The 13,639-nt window shown below is 41.5% G+C and overlaps 1 protein-coding gene across 14 annotated transcripts in view; it reads right to left on the reverse strand.

The window, feature by feature from the left end:
* plekha6 (pleckstrin homology domain containing, family A member 6) overlaps positions 1-13,639 on the reverse strand; it is a 200,083-nt gene that overhangs the window by 138,711 nt on the left and 47,733 nt on the right. For all 14 annotated transcript variants that reach the window (XR_011239274.1, XM_069514544.1, XM_069514540.1 and 11 more), the window contains one exon: positions 2,839-2,922. Coding sequence is in view for 11 of the 14 variants with exons in the window: in XM_069514544.1 (XP_069370645.1) it covers positions 2,839-2,922 (84 nt within the window). In the remaining 3 variants the exon portion in view is untranslated. The remainder of the gene's footprint in view (positions 1-2,838; positions 2,923-13,639) is intronic.

Genomic DNA, 13,639 nt, shown 5'->3' on the forward strand with positions numbered 1-13,639 from the left:
GGCTGGAGGATGTGATGTTCCCCATCCGCACTGCCTGGTGTCTGCCCGTCAGTAAGTTCAGGATCCAGTCACAGAGGGTGCTGTTGAGCCCGAGGTCCCTGAGTTTGATGACGAGCTTGGAGGGTACAATAGTGTTGAATGCTGAACTGTAGTCAATGAACAGCATCCTCACATACTTGTTCCTCTGGTCCAGGTGGGAGAGGGCAGTGTGGAGGGTGAGGGTGATAGCGTCGGCTGTGGACCTGTTCTCACTGTAAGCAAACTGCAGGGGGTCCAGTGAGTTGGGGAGGGAGGAGGGGACGGAATGTTTGACTAACTGCTCAAAGCACTTCATGATGATGGGGGTGAGTGCAACTGGGCGGTAGTCGTTGAGGCAGATGGTCTTTGTCTTTTTAGGGACTGGAATGATGGTGGACTCTTTGAAACAAGTGGGGACTATAGATTGGAGCAGTGACTTGTTGAAGATGACTGTGAAAACCTCTGCCAGCTGAACTGCACACACCTTGAGAGCACGGCCAGGGATGCCGTCAGGCCCAGGAGCCCTATGTGTGTTGATCTTTTTTAGGGATCTGCACACATCTGCACTGGTTAAAACCAGGGGGCAGGGGCAGGGATCCTGAGCCTTCTGTACCTCCACAGCCGGGGGTCTCTCAAAGCGTGCATAAAATGTGTTCAGTTCATCTGGGAGAGATGCACACACTTCCTCTGCACCACTTGTTGTTCTTTTATAGTCTGTTATAGTTTTTAGTCCAGACCACATGTTTCTAGCGTTGGAGCCCTTGTAGTCAGACTCCACTTTGTTCTTGTATTGTCTTTTAGCACTGCTAATAGCTCTCGGAGCAGATACCTGGAGTTCCTGTATTAATCCAAATCACCAGCGCTGTGTGCGACAGCCCGGGTTTAGCTTAATCCATCTGACCTTGACTCAGTTGCCTCACTGAAAACTTGTGTCACTGCCATTAAGTTGTGGATGTTACAACTATTTAATGCTCAAAGAGCTGCCAGTTTACTGTTGTCATGGAGAGGTTAAGAGGGGTTGTCCATGGTGACACTGATCTTTTCCCTCATCCTCCTCTTTGTCACCAAATCCAGACTGTCAAGTTCCAGTCCTACCACAGAACTGGTCTTCTCTAGCTTGTTTAGCCCATTGGCTTCACCAGCCTCAGGTTCCAGAGGTAGTCTTCCAACAGATCACTTCAAGTTCAAGCACACTCAACATTTTTAAGCTCTACCTACAGATTTAAGTGTTGTTCAGGTTGTTCAGGTTGGGGAATGTGAGGGTTGCAAGCTTCAGCTACTGTTCTGTTTGTTGGATTATTACAGCATTAATTCATATACCTTAAATTACCAAATAATAGCCAGGTTTCAATTAACCGCAGGGTCCCCTTTAAACTCCGGGTGCAGGTGTATATTTTGATAAATAACTGCCAGTTCCAAATAAATGCTGGATCTAATTTATTTTTTTAAAAGAAGTGACCACTGCACGTTTTTCTTCTTAGCCTTTTTCACGTATTGTGCTTGCTTTCTGATGATCGCCATGGCTCCGGTGCAGCAAAAAAAAAAAAAAGTACGACTTGAAATTCAAACTTTCTGTTGTAAAATATGCAGAGGAAAACTCAGGAGAAGCAGCCGCTAGACGTTTCTCTCTCAACCCCAAGAGAGTGGGAGATCGTCGAAAAAATAAAACTGAGCTTCAGCGTCTGTCCGAGGAGGACAGCAAAAGGGCCAGGCTGCCTGGTGAAGGCTAGCGAGGAGCTTGAGATAAACATGTGGAAATGGGTTATCAGCAAACGGGCACGCCACAAGAGAGTCTCTCGCAAAATGATCAGGGCGATGGCAAAACAAATGTACACCACCGTGAGTGACAGTAGAGATGAGGAGTTTGCCGCGAGTGCTGGTTGGCTAAATTGTTTCCTCCAGATGCCAGAGAATTCACAGAGAAGCTGGTGAATTTTCTGACATTTTCATGATTGAGTGAGGATGAGTGAGAGGTTGGACATGGACTTGGTCTTACAACAGGCTGTTGAACCAGTTTTCTTGTTGTCTACTCAGGTTGCCCTCCTTCATGTTTTTTTTTTTGATTTATGTAAATTTTTTCTTTGTGTTTCAGAAAACAAGTTGCTGATATACAGACAGGATCTGGCCATTTTTGTTCAGTATTTGGCCTTATATTGTCTACCTTCCTGAAAAACTGATTCATTCAACAATCTGAATTACTGGTTTGAGGTTTAATTGAGTATGCATCAGAGTGTTGTGTTGACAAAAGAAGAAAAAAGTTTAACTACAGTACTGTAATTTTACTTTTAAAAAACTTAAAAGTTATAGTCATACTGGTTTAATTAAAGAATTTGAGTAAATTACCATATTTTCCCAGTTTTGCTGAGCAAGACTTTTGTGAGGAAGAAATTAAATGCCTGTCCCAAACTGTCGCCTGGTCCCAAATAAACGCTTGGCCTGTTAAGTGATTGAAACAAATAAACTCCTCGGCTATTATTTGTTAATTTACAATAATATAATATAATATATAATATAATACACATAATTAATCCACATTCATTCTTACATGCATTTGTTGAATATTACTTGTCATGTATCTTGTCAGTACAAACAAACAAGGATAATAATACAAAAATGTTCTTGCATAGGGCCAATTGTCATGTTGCAGAGGCAAGCATCTTTCCTGTTTTGCTTTCTTGATTGACTACAGGATATACATGTAGTTTACTATATAGATTTATTTTTGATTTGAAGAAAGTCTTTGATGTCTGTTTGCTGCAACTGAACAAGACAAATCAACACCAGCTGTATAGAGTAACATATATTCAGTATGTTACTTACTGCAGATAAGAGTGCATGAGTGTAGTCTCTTCCAACTGGATCAGGCTCATTGCTTTTCCAGCTGGTCCATCGGGGTCATGTTGCCTGAAAAGTGATAGACAGAGATCAAAACGATATAATCAATATTAGCTGTTATAGAGGAAATCAAAAACATGTATTGATCTTTATTCATCTTAAAGATTATTGGATCTCAAGTTTATGTCTTCATGTATCATATCTGTCAGTTATGATAGGAAAGATAGACATGTTTTTTGCCTTGTCACACAACATTGATAAAAAAATTATATCAGTCAATAGCATTGAACTTTAAAAGGAGGAATCTTGGTCTGTCTGTCTATTTCCATATTTGATTTCTCAACAACTCATAGGACTTTGTTGTCATTGTCATTGCCAAAATGTATCCCAATTAATTTCAGAGTTGTATTTAGCATTGCTGATCGTATTGGCTATTTGTTCCATACTAAGAAGATTGAAACATTGAAGTAGACATGTTTCTATAGAGAAGCATATTTGGCTTATGAAGCTTCCAGTTAAATCAAAATCATTCTGATAGCAGCCAAAAATAGCTAAATGTATTATTTTCCTGTCTTTTTATAACTTACATGTGCTTCCCTATATCCTAGCAAACCAACAACAGGACACAGAACGAGTACAATATTCAAAATTACGGTAATCTAATGAAATACTTTCATCTTAAAGGATTTGACAGCAGAGCAGTGCCACAGCATATTAATTAAATTTCCTGCTTGTCCACAACCATGTCTACAGAGATCAGAAGCACTTCCCAGATAGCATGTAGATGTGGGCTGTTGTAGATGTGTGACTTTGTGTGCATCTAACCTTTGTGTGCTCATATGCTTATAATGCAATATAAGCAGAGGGCTCGAAGCTCATTCTTCAGTTGGGTTCTGGAGAAAACTTGGGTTTACATTTTGTAAAAAGAATAAACTCTACTGCATTGAACTTTGGCAATCCCCAGTGAATTATTTTGACCAACTATTGAGAACTCCAGTAATAGCAACGTAACCTTGTTGGAAAAGATTTCTAGACGTAGTATCTGGCCAAGTATTAGACTTTCGATCTCCAACAGGGCCACATCAGGCAATGATGCTGCACTTCTGGCCTTCTTGTGGCCCCGGACAAAATGGATGTGAGGCTTAAGTTGCCTAATCATAAAATAATAATAATAAAAATGATAATAATAATAGCTGTATTTGTATAGCACTTATCTAAACAGAGTTACAAAGCTCATCAAAAGAAAAATAATCAAATCCACAGGCAGAGAACAGGCAGCAATCACTAAATCTGACTTATCCACCAACCCTCGACCGAAAGACAGTTATAACTCCTTTGAAAATCTTATAATCAGCCTCATCCATCCAAGCCTGAAATCACATAAACCAATTCATCTAGTTATATATTGTCCGCCTGCCCCTTACACCTACTTATGGTAGGTGATTTTGTCATCGTTATTGTATTTTTGTTCTCATTTATAAAGAGTGTTTTCAGTTCAAGTTTAAACTGGGTTTTTGTTAAGTTTTGAATTCATGTTTTTTTTTTGGTTTTTTTCATTGTGTAATGGTGTTTATTCAGTCAATGGACATATTTCATTTTTTCCAATCAGAGCCAACAAACTTCATATATATATATATATATATATTTTTTTTTTTAATATTTTTATTAAGAGGTTAGGCACAGGACAGAAATCAATGTCAAATTTTCATTGGGTACCACAATCTCAGCACGGCAAACAGCAATACACAGAGACATTAACACCACAAAAACACTGCGCATCTTGATGGATCAAGAATAGTATATACATTCTTCCTCTTGGGATGTTTTTCTTATTTTTTTTGGACCACATGAGCGTGGTCCAGTGAACAACGCATTACACAACTCAATGAAAACAACAACAATAATGATAGATAACCGAAGATTGTATTAAGTAACAATTAAGTATTAAAGCTAAACAATATATAAAAAAAAAAAAGAATAAGTAAATGAATGAATAAAAAGAAAGAAGAAAGAGAGAAAAGAGAGAGAGGGGGGGGGGGGGGGGGTCCGTCAATCAGGGGGCAGGGACTGGAGAGAGTGGAAGAATGTAAGAAAGGGAAGCCACTTACTATAAAATTTGTTAGTGCTACCTTTCACAGAATATCTGATCTTTTCCAGCTTTAAAAAAGACATGGTGTCGGTAAGCCACTGAGTAGTAGAAGGAGCTTTAGTCGACTTCCAGTGTAAAAGAAGGTGGCGTTTTGCCAGTAAGGAGGTAAAAGCTAAAGTGTCTAATTGGGTAGAGGTAAACTGGTTATGGTTCTCTGGGAGCCCGAATATGGCAACATGGGGGGAGACTTTTATAAGCACTGAAAGTATTTTTGACATGGTGTCAAAATAGTTCAGCCAAAAGCAAGAGAGTAGCGGACAAGAGTAGAACATATGGGTTAAATTGCAGGATGGGGCATGACATTTGTCGCATTTGTCGGTGATACTGGGGTAGATTTGCGACAGTCGCACTTTAGAAAAATGAACTCTAAACAGTACTTTAAACTGTATAAGTGTGAGACGAGCGCAGGATGAACTTGTGTGAATTTTCTTAAGAGCAGTGTCCCACCAGTCATCCTCCAAGTTTAGATCCAGTTCATCTTCCCAGGCAGCCCTAACTTTGGTAACTGGAGAGCAATCAAAAGACAGAAGTTCATTATAAACTTTAGAGATGAGTGATTTTTGAAGTGGATCGTGGTTTAAAAGCACCTCCCATTGTAAGGTCGGCGGCGAGGAGGGAAAAACTGGAAACAAAGCTTTAGCGCAGTGTCTAATTTGAAAGTATCGAAAGAGATGAGAAGTTGGGAGATGAAATTCTCCTGAGAGATTTGTAAAGCTGCGAAAAATACCATCTTTGTAGAGATCTTTAAAACATTTCAGGCCTCTATTATGCCATGTGAGAAAGGTTGAATCTGTAAGTGGAGGTTGAAATAAATGATTGTTCAGTAAAGGAGCTAAAGTAGATGTTGATTTGAATTTGAAGTGTTTCCTAAACTGATACCAAATTTTAAGTGTGGAGTGAACCACTTGGTTATTTGTGAAGCCTGAGAGGTTGGATGGAATAGAAGAGGTAAGTAGAGCGGGTAAGGAGGATGAAACACATGACTGTGCCTCCAAGTGACACCATGGCAGATTCACCAACTTGAACCAAAATGAAATTTTTTGAATGTGTGTCGCCCAATAATACAGTTGGAAGTTCGGAAGTGCTAATCCGCCAGTGTGGATCCTAAGAGCCTTTCCACACCATAAGAAGTCAGAAATAGTCTGATCGATTGTTTTAAAAAACTGCTTTGACAGGAAAAGTGGGAGACAATGGAACAAAAAAAGAAATTTGCGCAGAATGTTCATTTTAACCGCGTTAATTCTTCCAATTAACGAGAGAGGCAAGCTCTTCCATCTCTGGAGGTCAGACTTAATTTTAGACATTAAAAGTGAGAAATTAGCAGAAAAAAGGGAGTTTAACGTTCTGGTTACGTTGATCCCGAGATACTTAAAGCCAGAAAGGCTCATTTTGAAAGGGACATCTGATTGTGTGAGCTGTGATGCTGAAGCATTGACAGGATAGCATTCGCTTTTAGAAGTATTCACTTTATAGTCTGAGAAAGAACCAAATCTCTGGAAAGCAGATAAGATTGTGGGAATCGAAAGGACAGGATCTGAGACATACAACAATAAGTCATCAGCATAAAGTGACAATCTAAATTCTGTGCCCAATCGTGAGATCCCAGTAAAAGTGGAGGAGGATCTCAGAAAGATCGACAGGGGCTCTATAGCTAGCGCGAACAATAGAGGAGATAGGGGACACCCCTGTCTGGTGCCACGGGTTAGAGTAAAAAAATTGGACTGAATGCCATTAGTGTAAATGTTTGCTTGTGGTGATGTGTAAAGGAGACGTATCCACGAAATGAACCCATTACCCAGTCCAAACTTCTTTAGTACAGTAAATAAATAGTCCCATTCAACCCTATCGAATGCTTTTTCAGCATCGACCGAGATCACTACCTCAGGTGTTGTTGTGGCAGTTTTAGAGTAAATAATATTTAGAAGTGTTCGGACGTTAAAGAATAACTGTCGCCCCTTAATAAATCCAGTTTGCTCATGTGAGACAATAGTTGGTACAATGTTCTCCAGGCGATAGGCCAAAGCTTTAGCAAGGATCTTAGCATCTACATTTATCAATGAAAGAGGTCTGTATGAGCCGCAGAGATTCGGATCCTTATCTTTTTTTAAGAGGAGACTTATGGAGGCTTGCCTTAAAGTGGGAGGGAGAGTGCAATGTTCAAGTGATTCCTTATAAACAGCATGTAGCAAAGGGGACAATTTATCCTGAAATCTCTTAAAAAATTCCACTGGAAATCCATCAGGGCCAGGAGCCTTGTTATTTTGCATACCTCTCGCAGCGAAAGTGATTTCTTCTACTGTTAATGGTGAGTCAAGTTCTTTAGCAGCATCTGAGCTTATCACAGGGAAGATGAGGCTATCTAGGAATAAATTCAATTCAGTGGTGTCAGGTGGAGATTCAGACTTATATAAAGAGGTATAGAATGATTGAAAGACAGAATTAATGGTGGCGGGGTCCTTATGCAATGAGCCAGATGAATCTTTTAATTGAGGGATCATACGTTAGGCAGCCTGGCGGCGTAGTTGATGAGCCAGAAGACGACTTGCCTTGTCACCATGTTCATAATATGTGGAGCGTGATCGTAAAAGAAGTCGCTCTGCATCACTAGTGGTGATGAGATCAAATTCAGTCTGTGAATCGACACGCTGTTTAAGTAAACTGGGAGAGGGGCAAGTAGCAAGTTGTTGGTCCAATTTGGTGATATTGATAGAGATTTCTTGCAATTTGGCTTTACGGGACTTATTCAAGTGGGCAGAGTAAGAAATAATCTGTCCCCTCAAGTATGCTTTTAATGATTCCCACAGCAGTGAACATGAAACTGGTTCCATATCATTTTGATTTATAGAGATATAATCAATTATTTTAGTTGTAATAAATTTGGTGAACTTATCATCTGAGAGAAGTAATGTATTAAACCTCCAAGGTGTTGAGTACCGAGGTTGTGAAGAGAACTGAATATCTAAAGAAAGAGGGGCATGGTCAGAAATAACAATATGATGATAATTAACAGACAGTACTTTGGGAATTAGTTTAGCATCAATAAAATAATAATCAATCCGAGAGAAAGATTGATGAATCTGAGAGAAGAAGGAATATTCCTTGTTATGAGGGTTATTAAATCTCCAAGGATCAGTGCAACTGTTCCTGGACACAAAATCTGAAAGTGACCTCGCCATTGAAGAAGGAGTCAGAGTTCGTGGGTTGGAGCGGTCTAAGTTGGGATCAATTACACAGTTCATGTCCCCGCCAATTATGAGGAGGCTTTTGTTCAATGAGGGAAGACGTTCAAATAACTTATTCATAAAGTGTGGATCATCGAAATTGGGGGCATATATGTTAACTAATAAAATAGGAATATGGAATAGCGTACCTGCAACAATTAAGTATCTGCCATTTTTGTCTGATATCACCTTAGAAGCTGAAAACTGAATTGACTTACCAATTAAAATAGCAACCCCTCTGGCCTCGGAGTTGAAATTTGAGTGAAACACCTCAGAAACCCAGGGACATTTAAGTCTGACCTGATCTTTAGTACGCATGTGGGTTTCCTGCAGGAACACTAAGTCCGCTTTAAGACGTTTCAAATGAGCAAATATCCTTGATCTCTTTATTGGACTCCCCATACCTTTAATATTCCAGCTCAAGAGTCTCACAGAGGATCCAGTGAGTGGGACATCAGAAGTATTAGTATTGGTGGCCATATGTTAAATCCCTAGAGATAGAAATAGACTGAATGCGGATCCCCAAGGAAGGAAGAAGAAGAGAAAGGGAGAAGAAGAGAAAGAAAAAGAAGAAAGAAAAAAGAAAAGAAAAAAAAAAAAAAAAAGAAGAAAGGAAAAGAAAAAACACAAAAAAAACCCACACACATTGAACCACCCCCCCACCCCCCAATTGCACTTACAACGACCCCATCCCCAAACGATGGAGAACCCAGTGCTAACTCCACAAGGAGTCAGAACCCTAAAACGAACACTTTCGGCTTTTTGCATAACTATCAAGCTTCGGGTTAAACTCCTGCAAGTCTAGCAACATTTGACAGGAAGGTACAGTCAGTCAAGACCAAGTTAAACTGAAAACCACATACTGTGTGTTTATGAAAATAAGAGGAAACAGATTAACTGAAAAAAGTAATAAATATTAAATGTCAATATTAACTGTCACTGCTTCCTCAACGGTGTGTATCACCTCACGGATCTCTTACAAGTTGAGCGACCTGATGAATGCGCTGGCCTCATCTGCTGAGTCAAACCTCTTCTCCGCACCGTTGTGTGTGATCCGGAGGCGCGCCGGGTAAAGCAGACCGTAGCGGATCCCCGGTATCTCACGGAGCCGGTGTCGAACATCATTAAAGGCGGCTCGGGCATGAGCCGTCTTCGGGGTATGGTCGGGAAAGACAGAGAAACTCAACTCTCCAACCTTGATCCGCTGCTGGGTTCTGGCTCGGCGCAATATGTCCACACAGTCTGTATAATAGTGAAGACGAGCGATGATGGGGCGAGGACGCTCTCCGGGCTTTGGCTTCGGCTGGAGATTACGATGTGCGCGGTCCACGAGAGGCTCTTTCTCCAGCCCAAAAGCCTCCTTGAGCAAAGAGGAAACATCCGCAGCAGCAGAAAAGGTGGAAAAATCTTCAGGGATTCCCACTAACCGTATGTTATTGCGCCGCGATCTCGCCTCCAGATCTTCGCATTTATTGTCCAGTCTTGTCAGCTCAGTTGTCAGGTGCTCCACTTTAGCCTGTATGGTAGTAATGTCATCGGTGCAGGAGAAAAGCGATGCTTCCATTTCACCTACGGTGTTCTTCAGAGCGCGCACCTCAGACTGGATGATTGTAATGCAGCTGGATAACTCCGATTTCACTGCCTGTAGTTCAGCCTTGATGCTTGACAAGGTCTCGGTCGAGGCAGCCTGAAGCTCAGCTCTGAAAATAGCTGCCATCTCAACACGGAGTGACGAGAGCAGCTCGGCCTTGAAGTCGTGTGCAGGAGCCCCACCTGTGGCCTCGACCAGGCAGGAGGGGGGATCACTACGAGGCGGGGAAGCAGTGTGCGAAGCAGGCCGCGGCGGTTGCACAGGTGGTTTGGCTTTTGGAGGCATTTTGGTCAGCAAAAAGACGGCGTTAAATTTAGATTATGGAGGTGGGGAAAACACACACCGAAGAAAGATGGAAAAGGTGTACCTAAAATTTTTTTTTAAAAAGTTGTTGCAGGAGCTCTGAGAAACACGCCTCACTCCATTAGCTGCTACACCGGAAGTCTGAATTCATGTTTTAAGTTTGCTCCATGTCCCCTCTGTGTCCCTCGCTTGTAACCCACTCTGCTCCTTTCTGTGTTCCACTCTGTCTATCACTCTCTGCCTCCCTTTCTGTGTCCCTCTCCTGTGTTCCCCTCTGTGTTCTCCTCTGTGTTCCACCCTGTGTTTCTCCTGTGTGCCTTGCTGTGTTCATCTCTGCGTTTCTCCTGTGTGCCTTGCTGTGTTCATCTCTGTGTTCCCCTCTGTGTTCCACCCTGTGTTCATCTCTGTGTTTCTCTTTCTATGTTTCACCCTGTGTTCCTCTCGTGTTTCCTTCTGCGTTCCTCTGTGTTCCACCCTGTGTGCCTAGCTGTGTTCATCTCTGTGTTCCTCTCTATGTTCCACCCTGTGCTTCACCCCATGTTCATCTCAGTGTTCCTTTATTTCCTGTTTTATTTTGTAGTCCCTGCTCCTGGTTTGACTTCCCCACTAGACTTCCTGCCCTCGTCAGGCTCACCTGTTTGTCCTGTGCCACCTGTCTCGAGTTAGTCATCAGTTCAGTGTGTATTTAAGTCTTTGTGTTCCGCCATGTATTTGTTGGTTCATCTTCTATGAATGCCCTAGTCACGTTCATGTGTCTCGTAACCTCTCGCCACGTTCCCAGTAAGTGTTTCATGTATTTCCCTGTGCTATTGCCTGAGAGCAACTTTTTTTAAGTATATTTTTAGGCTTTTATGCCTTTAATGGACAGGACAGTTGAAGAGAGACAGGAAGCAGGGGGCAGAGAGAGGGGGAATGACATGCAGTAAAGTGTTGTCCGATGCGGGGTATACTCTATACATGGGGTGCCAGCACAACCCACTATGCTACCGAGCACCCCCAAGTTTAGAGTTTTGCCTTGCTTATAATAAAGGACACCTTTTGTTATAAACTTTTTTTGGTTATGCATTTTGGTCCTACCCTCTCCCCGCACCTCATCCCCCTGACAGATTTCAATTTTCATGTAGATGTTGCCAACGACAGCCTTAGTTCAGCATTCCACTCAATAATAGACTTGATTGGTTTCACTCACTGTTTGAATCACACTCTTAATCTTGTTCTGACATATGGCATAGGTATTGAAAATGTAATAATATTTCAACAGAACCTTCTTCTGTCTGACCATTTTTTAATTACATTTGAATTAAGAATTACACCGATTCTGGACAGAAATTCATTATAGTCTGTGTTTATCTGATAAAACTGTGAATACATTTAAAGAACTGCTGCCTTCTGGACTTACCTCTTAGCCATGTGTCAGTACAATAAAGGAAAGTTATCAAACCTTCACTCCTAGATTAGTTGATAACTTTGTAAATAGTACAGCAGCCTCATTAAAAACAACCCTTGACGCTGTCGCCCCGCTGAAAAAGCAGAAAGTAAATCAGAGGAGATGAGCTCCATGGTATAATTCTCCAACGTTATTTAAAACAGACATTTATTATTAATAGAAGAAAATAAGAACAACCCCAGGTTCCTCTTCAGCACTGTGACCAGGCTGATAGAAAGTCACACCTCTACTGACCCATCTATCCCTCTAACCCTAAGAAGCAATGATTTCATGAACTTCTTTACAAATAAAATTATAACCATCAGGGATAAAATCCACCACCTCCTCCCAATGAATAGCACAGATACATTGTCTGGTCCTGAAACTATAGAACCAGATTTATGTTTGCACTTCTTACTTCTAAATTCAGACAAAACTGAGGTTGTTGTTATTGGCCCAAAACATCTCAGAGAAACACTGTCTAAACAGATAGTCACCTTGGGTGGTGTCAGTTTGGACTCCAGCTCCACTGTGAGGAAACTTGTAGTTATGTTTGACCAGGACATGTCATTTGACCAACACATAAAACAAGTCTCTAAGACAGCTTTCTTCCATCTGCGCAATATTGTAAAAACTATAAACATCCCGTCTCAGAGGGATGCTGAGAAACTAGTCCACGCATTTGTTACCTCTACACTAGATAACTGTAACTCTATCAGGAGGCCCCAGGAAGACTGTAAAAAGTCTCCAGTTGGTCCAAAATGCTACAGCACGAGTGCTGACAGGAACTTGAAGGGGAGATCATATTACTCCTGTCTTAGCTTCTCTACATTGGCTCCTTGTAAAATTCAGAAAATAATTCAAGATCCTGCTCCTCACATTTAAAGCCCTTAGCAATCAAGCCCCTTCATATATCAAAGACCTGATAACACCATATTTTCCAAATAGATCACTTCATTCACAAAACACAGGCTCTCTTGTGGTTCCAAGAGTCTGTAAGATTAGAACAGGAGGTAGAGCATTCAGCTACCAGGCTCCTCTCCTGTGGAACCAGCTCCCACTCTGGGTTCGGGAGGCAGACACCATCTCGGTATTTAAAGTTAAACTTAAAACGTTCCTTTCTGATAAAGCCTATAGTTAGGGCTGGATCAGGTGAGTCCTGAACCATCCCTTAGTTATGCTGCTATAGGTCTAGACTGCTGAGGGAACTCCCATCATACACTGAGCACTTCTCCACTTCTCTCTGCCCCCCCACACTCATTTATTTATTTTAATGCATGTCAATGACTACTTCACTTTGTACTCCCATAGTCCCTCTCTCTTTTTTTTCTCTCTCATTTCAGATATCTCTGACCCCGGAACTTCAGGACAACAACTATTACCATTATTACTGTTATTAATTACAATATGTCAGTAATGAATTATTATATGAATTGTGCTTGTTATCAATAATAATTAATCGTTTTTACACTGTTATTGTTTACATTTTGACTAGTCAGAGCTGATACCTGATGGGGCTCAAGTGTTCCCGGTCTCTCTCGCCTCTCTCTCTCTCTCTCTCTCTCTGTCTCTCAACTCTCAACCACTGTTGGTCACTGTGTGCACCATGACCCATGAGGTCACAAGGCCAAAATAAGCCAAGTTACCCCTCTCCTATCTCTCTCTTCTCTCTTCTGACTTTTCCCCTGCTGACCGTCCCTGGAGGAGTAGGTTCTGCTCCTGCTCTCCCAGCCAGGGAGACTTCCTCCCTACACAAGCTCCTCAACTTCCAGCAGGCCTGCCTGGAGCAGACTGCTAAAACCTTCCAAAGGCAGCGATGCGAGAGCCTGCCTAAGAACTTCAGCACAACTGGACAGGACACAAGGTCTGACCAACAGGAGCATACAAACCAACAAGACCACTTCACTGGACTTCCAACAGCACATCCAAAAAGGACCTTTCCCTCTTTTTCATGGACGGGTAACACAACTGGGCTTTATTATTACGCTAGGCTAAGCAAAGGACTGTTTAATACTACTTCTATTTCATGTGAAGTTTATAAGTGTTGTTGTGATATTTCGTAATTTGTTATATGAAAGTTAATGTTAGTTCTGTTA

The sequence above is a fragment of the Paralichthys olivaceus genome, chromosome 2, assembly GCF_024713975.1.
Source record: "Paralichthys olivaceus isolate ysfri-2021 chromosome 2, ASM2471397v2, whole genome shotgun sequence".
NCBI classification, from domain to species: Eukaryota; Metazoa; Chordata; class Actinopteri; order Pleuronectiformes; family Paralichthyidae; genus Paralichthys; species Paralichthys olivaceus.